Here is a 21,138-nt window from a genome sequence, read left to right as displayed (position 1 = left end):
ACTATACACTCTCAATGTGATTGATTCTTTTTAATCTGCCATTTGAAACAGCTGAGCAAGCCAGTCAGAGGTATTCAAGGAGGAGGCTTACCAGGTCATGGCAGGCAATAAATACTAGCCTTGGCAATGATACCAACATTCCATGAATTAATATTTTATTTCAGAAACCTTACTTTCCTCCTCAAAACAAAAGGGTGAAATAGTGATGTGTGGAGGATGCACTGCCTTCTCATCCTCTTCCTGGAGTAACATCTAAAACTAATAGAATATTTCTGAAAAAAGGTGCATTCTGTCAAAATTTTTTGACTGGTTAGGATAATTTGCAAGCAATGCTAGAGTGAAGAGAAAATAGCATTTTCGTGTGGTATGGTTAACTGTCAGTCATCATCAGCAAGTCCCATCGAGTCTGTGGCAACCTATCTACATCAATCCCACTTTTCAACACTTGGCCCATAGTCTTAATTGTTAAAATGTTTCAAGGGCTTGTCCATGTACTTAACATTTATTCCTCACTATCACAAAAACAGGTTACTTTTGATCTTTATCACATTATATCGCAAGAGTTTGCTGAAAACAAATTGGCAGCAGTCTTTCCTGCATTATTTCAGTGATTACAGTTTAAAATGCCATTGTCTAAAGTACGTTCAGAAGTCCAATGTTTGTGAACATGCTGTATAAATGCATGTTTATCTTTTTACCCTATTTTCTGGTTGCAGGATAAAGGTTCATTCTGCTTAACCTATGAATCATCAATGACGCGACTGTTCCGTGAGGGGAGGACTGAGACTGTACGCTCGTGCACAGTTGAGTCATCCAACTTTGTGACTTCCATGGAGAGTGAGAAGTTTTCGGTAAGGAAAGGCACTTGTATTTTAAGGGTGTGGAATGGGCCCATGAGGAGAGTTCAGAACATAATTTCTTTTATTGATTAAATTGAAATTTTACAGCCCCAAACATTGGTGTGGATAAGGAAAGGCTGCTTCCACTGGTGATTGAAATAGTGTGAGATTAAACTTGGAGAGAGAGTAATCTAGCAAGTAGTTAAGCCAGTGATTGGGGTTTGTTGTTTGTTTAATTGACTGGGCAGTCATAAAGAGGGAGCAGGTGGGACTGCTGCGTGCACAGAGCCGTAAATGTGTATAAACTTATCCACGAAAGATAGGGCTGAGTAAGAAACAAAACCAAGAAACCTAATTGCCTGTGAACTGAGTGCATTGCTTGGGTCAGTTCAGAAGGTAGGTAAGAATTAATCACATTGCTGTGGACCTGGAATTGCATGTAGGCTAGGCCAGGTAAAGATGATGGATTTCTTTCCCTAAATGAAATTGGTGAACCAGATGGGCTTTTACTAACAATTGACAATAATTTCATGCTTCCCATTAGACTAGTTATTTTATTCCAGATTTTTATTGATTCACTTTTTACCATGTGCCATTGTGGGATTCAAAAACATGCCCCAGAACGTTGAGTCTCTGGATTATTAGCCCGGTGACAATACCATTACATCTCCTATTTCTTAAATGTTCTATTCACAGGTTGATGAGCGTCTAAACCTGTTCCGTATTGCTGCCAAAAATCACCAGCATATCAGCAGACTTGCCATGACTGGATGTGGTGTTGATCGTCACCTCTTCTGCCTCTACGTGGTGTCCAAATACCTTGGAGTCAACTCGCCATTCCTTCAAGAGGTCAGATCTCCAGTTTTAGAAAACAATAAGCAGGCTTCTGGTAAATCAAGGCTTTGTATTAATATTTCACAGCAGAATGGATTATTAATCACCATTGCCAGTCAACAGGGGTGCTAGAGGGAGAACAATGAACTCCTATATCTTGCAACCCGGTGACTGATGAACAGCATAACAGACTCCTTGGAGCAGTTAATGTTCTTGTACGGTTTGCAGGTGGTCAGCATTGGATCCAAAACATGAAATGAAGGAAAGTGCAATGATAAGGATCATTGCCCATAAAAGTGGTTATAGTTAGCATTCTGAAATAAAAACGATGCTGGAAATACTTGACAGGTCTACCAGCATCTGGAGAAGTGGAGTTAGCATTTAAGGTGGTTGACTTAAATTGTTTGAAAAGTTTGGGTGGAATCTTGTGCTCTCCCAACATGGGATGGGCAGAGACATCCTAGTGGTCTGTTCTCCATTGCAATTTGAGACTCTTAAGTGGGCAGATAATGCACAAGGAACCTCGCATCACCAATAGTGGTATTAGCTGTTTGGCAGGCTAGGGCTTGACAGATAGGGGAACACAAACAAATCCGTGCACGGCTGTTTGCAGACTGCCAGGGATTAAAGGATTCCTTTTTCAAGGCACTTGAATGTAGGATCAAGTACATGACAATATGGGAGGACAAGGGGTGACCTACAGAGAGCAAATCTAGCTGCCCCTGCTGCAAACTCCTGCCCCGCGGTTTGTGACCTGCCATCATGTATGTGGCTGGGATCCAATGACTATCCTACAGGGGAGGTGCCACCCGTCCCCCAGGGTCCTTGATCTTGGGTGAAGGCCCATCAAGTGCCTGAGTTGAGCTTGTACCTGACTCTAGCTGACGGCCGAAATCCCATTACCTCCACAGGTATCTGTTCCTCTCCACAGGTGCTGCCCAATCTGCTGAACAATGAAATATGAGCATTTAATGAATGCAATGGTTTTTGGTGATTAGAAAACTTACCAAATGTTCTTGTTGTGACATGCCATGAAGAGATGTTGGAATAAATAGGGAAACAATGATTAGATATTAGCGCATGTTGACTTGACAGTAAGTTATGAGAGGGAGGAAGGACCAACACATGACACAAGTGACCATTTTGAAAGTCTGGAAAAGAATATGTAGATGCCTAGGCCAAGGATAAGTGTTTTGATTTGAATGCAGTAAGAATGAAGAATGTCTTTCGATCACTGGATTATCATGATTGATTCTGAATCTTGTGCAATAAAAGTATATTTTTGTAGATTGTCTTGTCTGAAATTAAACATGGATTTATTTTTAGGTGCTTTCAGAACCATGGTGTCTGTCAACAAGCCAAACACCCATCCAGCAGATTGAGTTATTTGACCTTGTCAATCATCCAGAATACATCTCCATTGGAGGTGGTTTTGGCCCAGTGAGTAACGAAACTTCTTAAATGAAAAACATTAAGTATAGAAATGATGTTTTTTCTCTCTCTCTCCCTCTCTATTTCTCTCATTCACTCGCATGCACATTGTTGCATGGTAAATGCATGATGCATTTCCTCAGTTGAGAGGTGAATAACCTTTTTAAGTCGGTGGCAGTTGGCTCTACTTAATTGGCCAGGTTCTAGAAGTAGTAACATAGATTAGCTGCAGCACAAGAAGAGGCTATTAGGCCAGTTGTGCCTATGCTGACTTTCTATTAGAATAATTCACTTAGTGTCATTCAGTTGCATTTTCATCATATGCCTGCAAACCTTTACAAATTGTCTTTAAAACTCTGCCTGAACCTTCCTCTATGTCACTGTCAGGTTGTGCATACTAGATTCTAACTGCTTTCTGTGTAAAGTTTTTTTTCCTTGCACCACTATTTTGCTAACCACCTTAAATTGATGTCTTCTGGTTCTTGACCCTTCCACCAAAGGGAAGAGTTTCTCTCTTTAATTTTCAGACTCACCAAGATTTTGAACAATTCTATCCACTCAACCGTTTCTTCAAGCAGAAAGACCCCCAGCTTCCCTAATCTGTCGATGTAACTGAAGTTCCTGTTCCCTGGTACTCCTCTCAGAAATCTTTTCTGCACCCTTTGTGATATGCCCTGCCCAGAAATGGATACATTCTCCTAGCTGAGGTTGAAACCAGTGTCTTGTACAGGTTTATCGTAACTTGGATAATGAAATGTGAGGCTGGATGAACACAGCAGGCCCAGCAGCATCTCAGGAGCACAAAAGCTGACATTTCGGGCCTAGATCCTTCATCAGAGAGGGGGATGGGGTGAGGGTTCTGGAATAAATAGGGAGAGAGGGGGAGGCGGACCGAAGATGGAGAGAAAAGGAGATAGGTGGAGAGGAGAGTATAGGTGGGGAGGTAGGGAGGGGATAGGTCAGTCCAGGGAAGACGGACAGGTCAAGGAAGCGGGATGAGGTTAGTAGGTAGGAGATGGAGCTGCGGCTTGGGGTGGGAGGAAGGGATGGGTGAGAGGAAGAACAGGTTAGGGAGGCAGAGACAGGTTGGACTGGTTTTGGGATGCAGTGGGTGGAGGGGAAGAGCTGGGCTAGTTGTGTGGTGCATTGGGGGGAGGGGACGAACTGGGCTGGTTTTGGGATGCGGTAGGGGAAGGGGAGATTTTGAAGCTGGTGAAGTCCACATTGATACCATTGGGCTGCAGGGTTCCCAAGCAGAATATGAGTTGCTGTTCCTGCAACCTTCGGGTGGCATCATTGTGGCACTGCAGGAGGCCCATGATGGACACGTCATCTAAAGAATTTATCGTAACTTGCTTGCTTTTGTACTGTGACCTGCTTTATAAAGTCCAGTATGCTGTATGCATTTTTGATGCTTTTCTTTATTCAGTCATCCTGCTGTGCCGTCTTCAGGAATGTTTGCACGTATATCCGCAAATCACTCTGCTGTTGCACCATCTCTCTTTACATTGTTCCCCCCCTCAACAGAATTACTGCACACTTCTCTGCTGTTAACTGCATTCAACAGTACTATGTGCTCACATTCTGTTGTGCTATTAATAGACAGTTCTCTATCTTATGTTTACTGCACTGTACTTTTGAGTATTTCAAAAATATTTCAGGATATTCTTTAAATTAGTTCAACCTGAGCACTGTAGTATGAAGCAGAATAAGACAGTTGAGGCTTTCACTTCTAGCCATTGTCCTGAAATTCCTGATGGAAGATGTGTGTTTGAGGATATAGTTACGATCAGGAGTAGGCTTAGCTCAGATTCCACAATGATTGCTATCCTGCTGACTCATTCTCTGTTTCAGCCCACTAGTGACCAGTGTACATCTTGGCAAACCTTTTTTGCACCTGTGGAAGCAAACCAGCAAGTAGCTGACAAAAGGGCAAGATGTGATGATACATAGTGATACAGTATTGGTGGGTTCAGTGATGGAATATACAAGGATGCAAAGTGACAGAGATAAAGGTGACGTGAGAGAGGCGATATTCATGCTGTTAAGATTAAAATTAACTGATAAGAAAATTCACGTATTTAGTAAAGATATTTTTAAAAGATTTTAAGAGATGAACATCACTAGCTAGATCAGCATTTTGTACCCATTCCTAATGAAATTTGAGGATGTGATAATGCACTGCCTTCTTGAATCACTGCAATCTGTGTGGTGCAGCTGCACCTTCAATGCCTCTATTTGCATTGTCAAACAATTAATGTATTTGAACTCCTAATTCTCTTAGTTTTATCTGCCCCTTTCAGTACTTTCCTGTTTTGTAACAAATGTTTTACCAAATGCCTGCATTACCCACTAATCTGTTCATTCCACTGAACTGCCTATGGCTTCTTCAGGTCTCATACCTTCCTCCTCACTACCAATCCTACCCAAATCCTTTACATGTGTTCACAATAAAATTGGGCTCATTAGTAACTGGATGTATGCCACTTGCACCAGGAAGTAATAATCCTGTACAAGGGGCAATCTAACTATTGTCTCTTGACCTTCAACTGTATTATTATTTTTGAATCCTTCACTGTCAATATTGTGGCACTACCATTGACTAGACACTCTGCTGGATTAGCCATATAAGTACTGTGGTCACAATTGCAGATCTGAGTCGTGGAATCTCACAGCAAAGACATTGGTGCCAATTAAGCAGGCCACTATGTGTACAATACACAAGATGCACTGCACTAACTCAGCAAAACTCATTCATAAGCAGTTTGTGGAAGGACAAGTGTGGTAGCTGCATTGGAGCACGATCTGCAAGTTCCCCTCCAAACCACATGCCATCCTGACTTGGAGCTGTTCTTTCACTGTTTGTGTTAAAATCCTGGCTCTCCATTTCTTTTAGCATTTAAATATAACTTTTTCCAGAAGGACTGCAGCTGAGGGTTGGAATATAAAAGCAGCGATGTGCTTCTGATGCTTTATAAAGCTCTAGTTAGGCCCCATTTAGAATACTGTGTCCAATTTTGGGCCCCACACCTCAGGAAGGACGTACTGGCCCTGGAACGTGTCCAGCGGAGATTCACACGGATGATCCCTGGAATGGTAGGTTTAACGTATGATGAACGGCTAAGGATCCTGGGATTGTACTCATTAGATTTTAGAAGGTTGAGGGGAGATCTAATAGAAAGTTCCAAGATAATGTATGGTTTAGAAGGGGTGGACGCTAGGAAGTTGTTTCCGTGAGGCGGGGAGACTAGGACCCGCGGACACAGCCTTAAAATTAGAGGGGGTAAATTTAAAACTGAAATGATACGACATTTCTTCAGCCAGAGAGTGGTGGCCTTATGAAATTCATTGCCACGGAGTGCAGTGGAGGCAGGGATGTTGAATACCTTCAAGGCAGAGATCGACAAATTCTTGATCTCGGAAGGAATCGAGGGCTACGGGGAGAATGCAGGGAAGGGGAGTTGAAGTGCCCATCAGCTATGATTTAAATGGCGAAGTGGACTCGTTGGGCCGAATGGCCTTACTTCCACTCATATGTCTTATGATTCAGAAGGTTAGCACACCGTGACCACTTGAGCATACCTGGCTGGGTAACAAATACTGAACTTGCCTGCATTGCTCATATCCTTTAAAAGAATAAGGAAAATCTGTTCTTTATTATTCTACCTCATCATTTAAGAAAAGGGGCCCCCGTGCTCTGCAGCATAACCTGGTTGGAAAGGCTGACAATGTGTTACTTCATGACTTTTGTCAATGTTTCTCAGTATTCAGTTTGTGAGAAGAGGCTGTAATCTTGTCATTTGGTGGTGGAAACATGGTTGTTGGGCAAACCAAGACCCCACCCTGGCACTCTCCCTCCCTAGGTTGTCCAACTTCTCCCTGTCTAAAAGTTCCAAAGTTTCCTAAGTCTGGGATCTGTTGTCCACTTAGTTCTAGTGCTGCTGGGACTGCTAGAGTTGCTGGCAAACCAGTATTATCACTGCAGACAACCTTTTGCTACAATTTGTCAGTTCCAGTTGATGCTCTATCTTAAAGCCAGCTTTTAGACAAAAGAGTCTGCGGTGTAAATTCAAATCTAAGGCAGCTAGGGACCTTTGAATTGAGATAATTAAATAAATTTGGAATAAAAAGCCAACGTTAATTATGGTGACTACAAAACTATTGGTTTGTTGCTTGGAAAAAGCTTTTGGTTCAAATAAAGGCAAGATACTGTGGATAAAGGGCAGCATGGTTAGCACTGCTGCTTCAAGACTCTGGGGGCCAAGGTTTGATTCCACTCTTGGGCGGCTATCTGTATGGCGTTTGCACATTCTGCCCAGTTTCCTCCGGGCGTTCCAAGTTTCCTCCTAGATGTGCAGGTTAGATGGAATGGCCATGCTAACTTGCCCATTGTGTCCAGAGGTATGCAGGCTAGGTGGATTAGCAAAGGGAAATGCAGGGTTACAAAAATAGGACAAGGAGTGGTGCTCTTCAAAGGTTTGGAATCGACTCAATGGACCGATTGGCTTGCTCTCACACTAGGGATTCTATGATTCTTTACTGGAAATCTGAAAGAAAATTAAAGTGCATAATCTGTGGAGAGTGAAACAGTTAACACTTCTAGTCCAGTCCTTGGAACGGTTCCAATGAGGAGTCATCCTGGACTCTGTTAATTCTGTTTCTCTCTCCAACAACAGTTCCAGACCTGAATTTGTTCAGGACTTTGGTTTTTATTTCATCTGTCATACCATTGCCTCTTAAGGAAGGAAATCTCCCATCATTAGCTGGTCTGGCTTACATGTGTCTCTGGGTCCACAGCAAAATGATTGACTCCTCTTAAATAGCCTCACAAGGTTGTACTTAATCACTATACTTGCAGCAGGAAGGCAAATTGCTGCAACTTTCTTAATAGAATTATTTGTGCTGGGTAATAATAGGACCAAGCCAAATCCATGAATGTGTTATATGTTATACATATCCAGAATTATCCAGAGCAGAGACTAGTTTTTGTGTATATGAACTTAATCTGCAGTGCTTTATCCAGTGTTTTAAAATGTGTTCTGTGTGCTTAAGTTCTGGCTTCCAGCTTTTGCTACACTTCTGTTTACTTTTCTGTGGTTAAGCCTGGTTGTGAGCTCAGTCAAGCACAGCAAGCATTCTATCAAACAAATAATAAATGAACACTGCCCAATATATTTTAAAAGATGTTCCCAGCTAAGGATGAAAACTTAAATGGAACCACAAAAGGATTTTTTTTATTACAACTCACTAAATGCAAGCCCTTGTCTGTTTGTTGCTTAGGTTGCAGATGACGGTTATGGTGTTTCTTACATTATTGTCGGAGAAAATCTCATCAACTTCCACATCTCTTGCAAAGTCTCCAGCCCGTTAACGGTAAAGTCCCAGTGCACACTCCTTACTTACCTTTCCCTACCTTCATTTGTGTTGGAAGCAGGGTAATGCTTTCATCCAACTTGCAAGATCTGACATCCGGGAGATCTTTTTGGTAGTCTGCAGCTTCCTGTTGCTATTCTGCATTCGCAGACAAAGGCAAAGGAATCTTGCCAATATGATTAGGTGAGCCACTTTGTGATAAAGCATACTAGAGCTTATGTGCACCGCACATCTGTGTTACTGGAATACCAGTGTACTGTTCCAGTTTGAGACCAAGCTCATCCCAACAACTGATAGCTGGCCTTTATAAAGTCCTTCGAGTTGGAAGCAGTGGAATTTTGGGAGGGAATTCCAAGAGTATTGGGATGAACAACTGTTCCTCATGGGGGAAATGGAAGAGAGGAATAGACAGTAGGCCAGAGTTCACAGAACAAGCAGGACAAATTGTTGGGTGAGAAAAAGTGAAAGTTGATGAATGGGGTAGTGATTCAAGCTGAAAGTTGGTATTTGTAATGCATGAATAAAGTGAAAAATGTGTATTCATTGGGTTCAGTTACACGTGATTATTCAGGAAAACCACATTCCCTCTAAGTAGAGACCACTGAACGCCAGTTAATTGGAGAAAGGAAATGTAGAATGTACAGTTCTTAAATGATACTAACAACTCCTTCCCATTTTTACTTTCCAAAAGGACGCACATCGTTTTGGTAAGCACATCATACAAGCGATGTCTGACATCCTCGCACTGTTCAACCTGGACGCAAGAAAGCCCTAAATGTAGTCATTCTACCTGCCTGACACAACAAGAGGGAGGGGAAGAAAAACACTGAGGGTTCCCGCACACCGAAGATTGCTTGAACAGTCTGTTCTGCTAAAGGACTTGGCGTGTGTATGCACTGTTTTTTTTGTCAACTTGCGTTATTTATTCATTTGTGTCAAGGGGGCTGATTTTAAATTAAAAGTGAAAAAAGCAACAACAATGCAAAAGAAAGAGATTTACCGTTGAACTCTGGTGTGCAGAGAAGACAGGGCCTGAACTTAACATTATCTATTAAAGTGCTGTTTTCCCTATAAAAGATTAAGCTATAATATTTCATTTTTCTAGTCATTCTCAGTTACCCTGCATGAGTTGCACCGTGTGTTCTACTTGTGTGTTGCACATATACATATCCTTAAAGTTGGGATATACAGTAGAACAGTGAACTTTTAAACCTCACTTGGAGACTCTGGGAATACTAGCATAAGAACAATTAGCAAAATGGGAGCGATTCACCCACTATAGCTTGGGAAGGAAAGTTTGATACTATTCCAGAATGATTCACTTCCCAGGTCTGTAAATGCAGCATTGAGTGGAGTGGTGAAAGATCTAAAAATATAATTTGCTGCAGCTTTCTGTTTGGCTTGAGGGCATCAGTTGTGTTGTACATCAAAATATGTGATCATTCTGCATGCTTTAGATCATTATGGAGGAAGAACTATTCTAATCGAAGAGAAAAAAGTTCTACTTTTCTTTGCAGCCCTATATCCCTTGACCCTAATTGCACAGAGCTTTCAAAATTAGATAGAGGACTGTAGGAGCGCAGAATATCCAGATATCTTTACTGGACACAACAGTGTATTTCCTTAAAAGCTTAATTTTTAAATCTGGGTACAATCAATACCCAAAACATAGTATAATTTCTGGAGACAGCATTACTTTTCCACCCAATGCTACTGTAGTACTGTGTTTATTGTAAAGTTAGTGGCACCTTTGGATTAGTGAGCTATATCTAACAATGAACAATTGATTACAATGGGCAGCAACAAGGGAAAGGGGCATAAATTTAAAGAGAGCACTTGGAAATGATTGCACTTGCCTGAGAGAGAGATTTCTGTTCCATTTAGTGAGAATTGAATCTGATTGTGGTGTCTAGCAATGAAATGATAGTTCTCTTCTCCAAATCATTACTAAAATCTAAATTCTGTTAATTCCTCTCCAGGAAGAGGCAGAAGAAGCAATTTGAATATAAAACAGTTCAGTTGTTTCACTGTTACCACCAACCATCAAGCACACTCATTTGATATTTACTCTGAGAAACAGAAAGCTGCATCAAAACTCATTACTGTTGAGAAAGATTTAACATCCCATCTATAGTTATTCATCCATATTAAGCCTCCTTATCTTTTTAAAATATTTTGAATTTTCTCTGGTTTGAGGTTAGCCTGTGTTTAAACATAATCTTCTGAAGATTGAAAAAGACATTCTCCCCATTTTTAAATCATTTTGATATTGGGCAATTGCCTTGTTTTTAAAACTGTTAAATTCACGCTCTGTCTGTTGAAGCTGGTGCCTTTAAATGCAGTTATTAAATATAGAATTGATTTGTTTTCATTAGACTGGACTTCTGGTTAGCCAGCTATGGTTCCAGGTTATGGCCATCCCTCATTTTCACAGCATCTGTGCGGATGTAAATTTGGAAAACGAGATGGAAGCAAGTTCTTCCCATCGACTACACTTGAAGTAAAATTCACTGGGAACTAAATAAAAGTGTGGCAGTGGAAAAGGGGATGGAGAGTCTGGAGGTCCTGAATTGAACAAAAAGCAGCTGTTAAAATGAATCTGATTATCTTTATGGTTAAGTGGGGATTCTCGGAATTGAGTGCACGGTGAGCAAATCTTATTACAAAACGCAGCAAATCTGTAACTATATTTGGGAAGATTGCAACTATTCTCCATTTTAACCAAATTGTGAATGTGATGTTTAATTGATGTACTATGATTACTACCTGCTAAAATCAGAGGGTTTCAGCTCCACCCTTTACACCCACCTCACTTTATAATAGTGATGCTCAAATGTCACTTCAAAATTGTTCATCCTGACCCTGCAAGCCACTTTTTTTGGCAATCGTTCTGCCCTCACCTCTGCAGAGCTAATGGTATCACAGCCAAATCTGGACTAAGACATTTAGTAGCCTGTTTGTGAATAACTGGCTAACCAGAAGCAAGAGGATGGATTTAGATCCATGGTATTTATAATGTATTTGTATATATTCTATTAAACTAACAATTCCATGAAGCTATTACTGCGACACACTAAGACTGTCTGGTAGGACAGCAACACGAAACCAAAAGGGAGGAGGTGGAAGCTGGGAATCTTGAACACTAGAAACAGGTTAAAACAGATGGAATTAAGTAGTGATTTAACGACGATTAAATGACAATCGCACTTAAAATGACTCACTGTGACAATTACAAAACTTTGATCAAAGCTAATAAAATACAAAACTGAGATCTTGGGTCTCAGTAGGGATTTAAAATACCCCTTTTATATATGAAAGGAAATAAGTGAGAAGGATTTGTTTTGACAAGGATTATTTCCTACTGTCTCTCTCTCTTTGTCTTTAAGAAATATATAATACCCCCCCTTGCAAATCATTTTATGAATGCTATTTAATTGGTATTTAACAGTGCAATCAAATCTTACCTGTCCTGAGCACATCGGGTCACATAAACAGTAGTTCTGGAAAAGCTGAGCAAGTCTGGCAGCATCTGAACAGAAAAAAAATCAGAGTTAATGTCTCTGGTCCAGTGACCCTTCCTGAGTTATTCTAAGGAAGGGTCACCGGACCCGAAACATTAACTCTGGTTTTTCTTTCTTGACAGATGTTGCCAGACCTGCTAAGCTTTTCCAGCAACTTCTATTTTTGTTCCTGATTTATGGCATCTGCAGTTCTTTCAGATTTTTAACAGGGGTTACAACACTGCTTAGGCAGTGTGATAGACGACGGCATTGTGTTCAAGATTCCTCATGATTTGCCAGTTTCAACATAACACATGGAGGCATGTGTTGCTGGTAATTACTAAACCCCATGGTCCTGTTGTCAGGACGCTCACATTAAGGGCTATTTATCAGGTTGTTGTGTATGTTTAATGTTAGCAGCTGATTATGTACAAAGGCTGCCTCTGGGAAATCCTCATTTTGCACAGCATGAGAACTGGGGACAAAAACTTAGCTTAGGTTTGGTGTGAGCAAATTACAGAAGGCCATCCCATAAGTCAGAGAATCTGATATCAGTGGTGGTATTTTTCAATTTTGTTCAGTTAGATTTTGACAGTGCTGACTTGTTCTGATGCATGTCCCATAGGGAAATCAGTTATCAGACTTTATCTGGTTATACCAGTGTTCATAGTCAACTTATACACAATTGATCTGTTTTAGCAACAGTGATATAGTTTGATTTAAAGCTGCACATTCCAGATATTATGGCGAGAAGCGAACCAAAATTAAACCACACCTCATGATTTGCATTTTCAGGGTATTCTGGTCCGACCTTTGCCAAAATAAGATAGGATCATTTTGGATTATGATTAAACAATTAGCTGTTCCTGGCATGGGGTTGAAGGTTGTGTGGTGGATGTAAGGACCAAGTTTGAGATCAATTGCAGAAGATTCCTGATGAAATACCAAAGAGCAACATGACCAAAGAACCACATAATGTAACTACAGTTTTCAATCTCACAAGCATTTATTTACTTCCACTGCATTTATGGAATGAATTTTTTGTCACATTTCTGGCATTTTTAAAATTAATATTTTACTGTTTTAGATTTTGCCCTTAATCGTTACAGCTCTTAGCCTTTAGTGTAACAGCCTAACCAAATGGATTACATTTAAGTTAGAGTTTTGGCCCTGTTTCAAATTTGTACCTTTTCCCCAAAGCAAAGAAAAGGATAAAGGTGAGCAACTTAAGGGTTACATTCAGGAGTCCACAGTGGACGTACTTGAGAAAGGGGTATCAAGTTACCACAATAAGGTGTGTTCACTGGTGCCGTGTACAGCATTCAAGTACCATTCCAGCACAGTGGGCTGTGTGGACTTCACAGTTTGAGATTTCTGTCCCTCCTCCATAAGAAAGGAAATGTAATCACCAGGAAGAAAGCATGGTGATTAATTACAAAGACCTCCACTAGCAATTTCATCAGAGCTGCTTCTGATTTGGTTGCAGTTTTTTTCATTAGAAATGCTGGTGTGATCCTGCAAAGTGGTCTCTGTCAAGGCTGGAGCTTTGGAACAATATAGAGTTCCAACATTCCTGCTGGGAGGCTTGGGGAAGGCAAGGAAGAATAAAATCCACAGAACCTCACTGGTCTGCTTCAGTGGTGGTGTGAATTTGCATTTTTCAGATGTAGAGTAGAATCAATCAGCTCATGCTCTGTTGGAAAGATTTGCTATTTAGTTGATAGACACATAGGTTCCCAGTTACTTGAAGCTTACTGTGGGCACAGATAATGTGGGAGAGTTTAATGGATCCCCAGAAAGACCTATTCTGAGAGGAAGGTGGATTCTCATTATACCAATTCAGAACACTGACTATGGAGTTGCAGCGCCTGTCTCATTGTTCCTGTCTGAGTGGAGTTTAAAACCGAAGTCTCTACCCAGTTGCAGGGACTCCCAGTGTGGAGAAACTGCACGTTTGCTAACTTGACAGACAGCCTAGCACTCTTGATAACTTCAAATTTGTTTAAGTTAAAGCCGCTGCTACTCCCAGGGATGAAAAGCTATTTGAAAATATCCTGTATCAAGGCTGAGCTGTTGGGATTAATTCTGTTACAGATGGTCCTGAAACCCTGCAGAATTAGCTGATCTCAGCAAGGGTTGCAGAACAAGAGTGAACAGTCAGTGCACCAGGAGGGGGAAAAAATCCATTGATTTCATCCTATCACTGCTGCTGGAGCATGCTAATGACCTTGTGTGTGCATGTGTCTCTGTGGTCCTTATGATCAGACTGAGCTGTGATTATCTTTAAGATTGAGAAGTTTGTTGCTACTCATTGTCTTGGCACATGCATATGAAAGGGGCACTGGAAAACATCGGATTCTCAGCAAGTAGTTGGTGTTCTTTGTGAAGAAGAGGTCTTGAGCTTCTTTGGCATCTTCATCCTTTTCAATCAATGAGCTTTGAAAGGCTGCAGAATATTGCCTCAATCCTGTATGCCCCACTTTTTGTGTTCTCTTAATTCATTGTCACCGCATAGAGCGGTGAATAATAATTTGCCAATCTATGTATGATCGAATGTGGTATAATCCCCTGAATGTAATCCATTCTTTCAAAACTATCAAGTTTAAATCCAACTTCCAAACCTGTAGCTGCCTATTTTTCTGTTTGACATATTCATAAAACTCAAAAGTATGTATTAGGACTTTGCCCATATTAAGAATCCAGTATGTAATATCTTTAGAGAGACAAATTCCTAGTTGGCAAGGGGATTTAAGGATTTAAATCTGACTGTGCTTGAAATGCTGCTGTTTGAGTAGCCTTCTACCTAGCAGATGCTGTTGTGGTTCATGTCTTCTGCTGTCCACTTGCATGTTTATTGCTGTGCTGTGAATTAAACCTCACTGCAATTTCCAGCTGTCTTTATGTAGGAATAAAGTGGGAACAACAGTGAGTGCAGAATTTTCCTGTCGAGTACATTTCGAAATGAACATTTTTTAACATTAATGCAGCGGAACATGTACAGGAACAAGCAGCACGTATATGAACACATAGTCAGCCTTGTTAGTGCTGCAGTCATACAAAACTAATGTTAAATATTGTGCACAGAACCCACTTGTTTTGTGTGGGAACGGGTATCTCTCTCCACTTGGTGCTCTCGTTTTCTGTGTCATAAGATTTTTGTCTCATGTCAAACCGTATTTGTTGCATTATCGGTTGTTTTTATTCTTTCAATTCTTTTGACTTCTGTTTTTGTAAATGTCTATGCAGGTATCAATGCAATCAGTAAGGGACACTCAGAAGTAAAATGCCAGTTGCCTGAAACTATCAGTGTACTGTCTGCATTATTTCTGCATGCCATCCTGGGTTTATGAATATGTTGGAATTTCTAAATATGTTCATTTAACATGAAGTGTTTTTGTTTGTGAAAATATCTCTACATGACTGGCTGTGCCTATGCGCCTGGAACCAAATGTAGTTGTGACTATATTTTTGCAGAAAATACAGTCATGGAGACTCTGCAGACCTTTAAAATGCTGGCGGGAACTGGATATAGAAGACCCGTATCCATTTTTGCCAGAATTAATTTTTTGCTGGTAGGGTCAAGGGGTCAAATTACCCATGAAGGAAACCCAAACCAGTAGGACCTAGAACTTGGTACTTCCTTGTCTGAGGAAGATTTTTTTAAAATTTATTCATGGGATGAGGATGTTGCTGGCTAGGCATTTATTACCCAACCCTAATTGCCCAGAGTGCGGTCAAGAGTCAACCACACTGCTGTAGGTTTGGAACCACGTGTAGACCAGACAAGGTAAGAATGGCAGTTTCCTTCCCTAAAGGATATTAGTGAACCAGATGGGTTTTTCTGACAATCTGCAATGGATTCATGGCCATCATTAAGATTCATAATTCCAGATACTTATTGAATTCAAATTCCACCATCTTCCCTGGAGGGATTCAAAATCGGGTTCCAAGAACGTTGCCTGTGTCTCTGGATTAACAGCTCAGTGGTAATACCCCTAGGTCATTACACGCACACGCACATCCCCATGTCCCCTTTTGCTTTAGAAGTGGTGCAGCGAAGGTGTACGAGCTTGATTCTTGGGCTGGCAGGACAGATGTATGAGGAAAGATTGAGTTAGTTAGAATTAATTGGAGTTTAGAAAAATGATGTGGGGTATCTCATGGAAACATGTAAAATTCTACCAGGACCAGACATGTCGGATGCAGGAAGAATGTTCCTAATGGTGGAGGGGTGCCCTGCCAGAACCAGGCAGTCATGATTTGAGGATAATGGAAAAGTCCTTTTAGGTGTGAGATGAGGAGAAATGTATTCATTCAGAGGGTGGTGAATCTGTGGAATTCACCACCACAGAAAATGGTTGAGGTCAAACTATTATGTTTTCAAAAAAAGATAGCTTTTGTGGCTGAAGATCTATGGAGGGGGGGTAGAATTAGGTTATTGGGCTTAATGATTAGACATTGGTGGAGAAAGCTCAAGGGGTTGAATCACCTACTCTTCTCATCCTCAATGTTTCTGTGTTCTGGGTGCCTGTTTCTCTGAATCCAAACAGACCCCAAATGTGTTACAGCAAGGGATTAGCCCGCAATGTTTGTATGTTTAAGTTTTGAGAACCTTTGCCCAGGTACCCATTCTTGTGGGAGCCACTTTGATGGAGTCAGGATGGCCATACCTGAAACCAGCAATACTGGCCAGTCAGTAGACTAGTGCTGTGGAATTGCCACCAGCATCAAGCATGGATCTGACAGTAATCATGAGGTTTCCTTCCATCCACAAGTCTTCAGAACAGTCCTCAACCAAATAGCAGCAGAGTATAGAAATGCAACGAGGCAAAAAAAAGTGCACTGCACACCTCCGGCCCTCGTCTGATGCCTCATTATGTGAACAGTTGTGAGGTTTAAGTGTGAACAGTGACCGTGACCATTTGCATTTGCGATGATCCCAAAATTTTAAAAAAACACTAGGCATTAAATGTCCAGTACCTCAGTGGCCAAGCCAGCAATAAACCAGAGGAATTGTCATCCTAGAGCACAACTTCCAAAGGAGGGGCCAGGACCATGAGTAAGCTGCAAGTTTGAGGATGTGAATTTTGACACTGCAGTGGAATGCTGACCAAGTTGTAACAGCTGTGCTCCTGTTCACTCAGCTTAACAGGGATTGTCACTGAAGCCTTGTGATCATTCTCAAGCCTCAAAATGGAGGGTGGGTGAGGGTCGCAGAGGAAAAGGTTTTGGAAACAGTGGATCTGAACATTGCTTCACTGGATTTCATGGTAACTCAACCCAGTTCTGTCCTTATCTGATTTGTACATGTGCCCCGCTTGCTTTTCAGGGAGGATATCAAAGCCATGAAGAACTCCATTCTAATCTGACATTGCAAACTCTCACATACACCATGCAGATTCCAGACTGCTAGCATGGTAGTCTGCAGAAGGGAGTCACTTGGGTTATGAATGTTCTTTTCATAAAGCAAAGCTAAGAGGTTTCCTTCAAGAATTTCACTGCAGTTACCAATTTTGCGTCAAAAATGAGGATTCACCTCTTCGTGATAATCATCAGGTGATGTTTTACAGGTGAGTCTGGGAGAAAGAATGGAAAATATTCATCATTCTGTAGGGAAGGGGTCTTGTTGGGGTACAAAATCAGTGATATGGCAATGAGTTTTGATTGCTCTGTGCCAGGCTCTGCCCTTGAACCTATAGATCATACCACCCAAATTCCTCCCTCCCCACTCCAAGATATTCTTGTTCTCTTGTCTTGAGACTAAGATGCCATTGTGTGAACACTTCAGGGATGGTGAACCTTCCACATTCCTCTCCAAGTGTTCTTGGGACCCAATGCAAAATCCAATTCCTGTAACAATCAAAGACAACATCAGAGAATGATAAAGCACAAAAGGAGACCACTCATCCATTGTGCTTCTCTCAGCTATTTAAGAGACCTGTCCAGTCATTGTAGAGAGTGGCACAGTAGTTAGCACTGCTCACTCTCAGCACCAGGGACCATGTTCAATTCCGGACTTGGATGACTGGAGTTTGCATGTTCTCCCATGTCTACACGGGTTTCCTCTGGGTGCACAGTTTCCTCCCACAGATCAAAGATATGCAGTTTAGGTAGATTGGCCATACTAAATTGCCCAGTGTCTAGGGATGTGCAGGCAAGGTGGGTTAGCCATGGGAAATTTGGGGTTATGGGGATCGGGTGGGGATTTGAGTCTGGGTGGAATGCTATTCAGAGGGTTGGTGCAGACTCGATGGGCCAAACCACATCATCTTTGCACTAAGATAACAGTGTAGAGCTGGATGAATACAGCAGGCCAAGCCTGGAAATCTGGCGTTGCGGGTCAAGACCCTTCAGAATCTGTTATCTCAGATTGTCCCAGCGTCAGTAGTTCCTACTCTTTTTTTTTTGCACTGTAAGAATTCAATAATACTTAACCACAGAGCTTTTATCTCCCTTTATCTTTTCAATCATCTTAAAAATTATATTTAAGGCTGTTTCCACTAGATAGTGATAACTGCATTAAATGCTGCATTTTTTTAAAAACAAAACCTCATCTCTAGTTCTTTTGCCAGTTACTTTTAAATGTGTCCCATTTGAAATATATTAAAAATCCTTTAAAGAATGGACAGATTCTGTCAGGTGAAGGAGGTGGTGATGAGAGGGAGGGGATTGGGAGATTTTTGAAACTGGTGAATTCTACGTTCAGGCCATCTGGCTGTAGGTTCCTGAGGTGGAATATGAGGTGTTATTTTTCCAGTTTGCGTGTGGCATCGTTGTGGCAGTGGAGGAGGATGGGGAAAGTTGAAATGGTTAGCTACAGGGAGGTAATGTTGATTATAGCATATAGAGTGCGGGTGCTCAGCGATTTGATCACCAAATCTGCACTCGGTCTCATTTATGTAAAGGAGGCCATATCAGGAACAATGGAAACAATAGACCAGGTTGAGGATGTACAAGTGAACCCATGTCTGATATGGAAAGTTTGTGTTGGGCCTTGGATGGAGATGAGGGGGCAAGTGTAGCACCACCTGTAGTTGTGGGGAAAGGTGTTGGGTATGGTGGGGTTGGTGAGGGTTGTGGTGCGGACGAGGGAGTTGTGGACCGTGCAGTCCCTACGAAAGTCCGGTGGGGTGGGGTTGGATTACAGGTGGCGGAGGATGATGCACTGGATGTAAATGTTGGTAAGGTGGTATGTGAGGATCAGCGGGACTGCCTTTTGTTTTTGTTGGGCGGAGGGTGGTTGAGGGAATTTTGAATCACTGGAGAGGTGGGGGGTGGAGGGAGGGGGGTGGGGGGGGGAAGAAGGAAAGAGTTATGTTCCTTGAAGTAGGAAGACAAATGAGATGTCCAGTGCAGCACTCCATCTTGGGAGCAGAGATGGAAGAACTGGGAGTAAGGGATTGTTTTGGCATTTTGGGGCAACAGAATGGGGAAGTTTTCCCTGGAGTAACAGAGGTGAGAGATGACCTTTTATAGAAGTTTATAAAATCATGAGGGGTAGGGATAGGGAAAAAGGGCTTCCCCCTCCCCCCTGTAGGGGCATTAAAAAACTAGAGGGCATAGGTTTCAGGTGAGAGAGGAAGGATTTAAAAGGGATCTAAGAGGCACCATTTTCAGCTGAGGGTTGTGTGGGTATGGAATGAGCTGCTGGAGAAAGTGATGGAGGCTGGTACAATTACACTTATTTCAGATACCTTTTAAATGTTGTAGGAACAGCACGGGTTCAGAGGTATAGGGGCCAAATGGGACTAAATTAGTTTAGACTATATGGTTGAAATGGAAGAGTTATACTGAAGTTCTACTGTCTATGTAGAGGAATAAAACAGTTGTGTATTTGCTTTCTAAAAATTAATTCATAGGACACAGGCCTCAGTGTGAGAGGGAAGGTAGGAGGTGATCACGTTGTGGGTCTCGAGTCGAGTCAGACAAGGCTGGATGCTGTCTCCAAGGCATTGGTGAACGGAAGGGGCTTTTTGAATAGTGATCTCTGTTGCATTCGCGTTTTAATCCAGAATTTCAGGGATTTGCGCCCCATAACATTAGACTGGGTTCTGTGTTTAAAGCCGGGGCCACTTTTGTCGGTTCTAACAATGGAAGCAGTTTCTGAACGTGCCGCTTGGGGGAGTGCGTGAACCTAGGTCTGATTGCGCACGCGCGCCCCTCCCCCCGCTGTCCATGAGAGCCCGCCGCTCCGTGGACAAAAAGCACTGGTTCCGAATGTGAACTGCGCCGGAAATTTTGAAATAAACTCGCGTTTTGTTCAGTGCCAAGGAAATATAACCGATTAAGATGAAGGAAGGTGAGCTGAATGAAGCCCGACGCCATTACCCAATGATGAGAGGGCGTCATGCCTGGTGAGGTGGGGCCTGTCATTGATTGGCATCAATGCGACCCAATAGAGATGGTAAGCACTATTGGTCCGGCCAATGGTAGAGGCGGAGGGTGGGCTCTGACGGGATGGTCGTGCAGTGATTCGCATGGGGTGGGGGTGGGAACGCTCGTCCTCGTGAGGTCATCAAGTGGCGACGCTCGGTATCAGCAGCGCCGGGAGAAGGCGGGGGTCTGGGCGAAGGTAAGTCCGGGGATGCTGGAGGCGCTGTGACTGCTGCTTATTCGCAGAGCGTCTGGTCCCCTTTCCAGAGATGGGAGCGCGTGCAGGTGAAGAGGATGGCTCCCCCACCCCGGTTGCTGTGGGGCATCCGGACCTCAGTGAGGGACCCCACGCCCAGTTAGGGCCCGGTGTCTGACAGTTACTCCATAAGATCGATGTCCCCATCTCCTCCCCATCATCCTCCCTCCCCATCCCCACCCCCCCTCCATCCCCCATCCCACACCCCGCCTCCCTCCCCATCCCACACCCCCCTCCCTCCCCATCACCCCACCCCCTCACCCCACCACCCCACCCCTCCCTCCCTACCATCCCCCCTCACCATCCCCCCCATCCCCCCTCACCATCCCCCCTCACCATCCCCCCATCCCCCCTCACCATCCCCCCACTCCCCATCCCCCCACACCCACCCTCCTTCCCTCCCCCCCCACACCCACCCTCCCTCCCCCCCTCCCCCCCTCCCCCCCACACTCACACCCACCCCCACCCCCCCCACACCCACCCCCACACCCACCCATCCTCCCACCCCACACCCCCCACCCCCACCCCCACC

General features: G+C 42.8%; 2 protein-coding genes across 9 annotated transcripts in view; both read left to right on the top strand.

Moving 5' to 3' along the window:
- Positions 1-15,277, top strand: part of LOC125447121 (carnitine O-palmitoyltransferase 1, liver isoform-like) — a 98,538-nt gene extending 83,261 nt beyond the window's left edge. For all 6 annotated transcript variants that reach the window (XM_048521252.2, XM_048521255.2, XM_048521253.2 and 3 more), the window contains exons 15-19: positions 717-851; positions 1,536-1,688; positions 3,000-3,113; positions 8,385-8,477; positions 9,169-15,277. In XM_048521252.2, the coding sequence (XP_048377209.1) occupies positions 717-851; positions 1,536-1,688; positions 3,000-3,113; positions 8,385-8,477; positions 9,169-9,252 (579 nt within the window). In that variant the 3' untranslated portion in view covers positions 9,253-15,277. The remainder of the gene's footprint in view (positions 1-716; positions 852-1,535; positions 1,689-2,999; positions 3,114-8,384; positions 8,478-9,168) is intronic.
- Positions 15,278-20,146: 4,869 nt separating this feature from the next.
- Positions 20,147-21,138, top strand: part of LOC125446977 (transportin-3-like) — a 57,706-nt gene continuing 56,714 nt past the window's right edge. Inside the window, exon 1 of one of the 3 annotated variants that reach the window (XM_048521033.2) lies at positions 20,147-20,381. In XM_048521033.2, coding sequence (XP_048376990.1) covers positions 20,363-20,381 — 19 coding nt within the window. In that variant the 5' untranslated portion in view covers positions 20,147-20,362. Of the gene's footprint in view, positions 20,382-20,488; positions 20,550-20,574; positions 20,636-21,138 lie in introns of those variants that run through there. The other 2 variants (XM_048521036.2, XM_048521034.2) reach the window with 2 other exon arrangements.

The sequence above is a fragment of the Stegostoma tigrinum genome, chromosome 38 (genome assembly GCF_030684315.1).
Source record: "Stegostoma tigrinum isolate sSteTig4 chromosome 38, sSteTig4.hap1, whole genome shotgun sequence".
NCBI lineage: Eukaryota > Metazoa > Chordata > Chondrichthyes > Orectolobiformes > Stegostomatidae > Stegostoma > Stegostoma tigrinum.
Note: the sequence above shows the minus strand (reverse complement) of the source record. Positions and strands in the feature narration are given on the sequence as shown.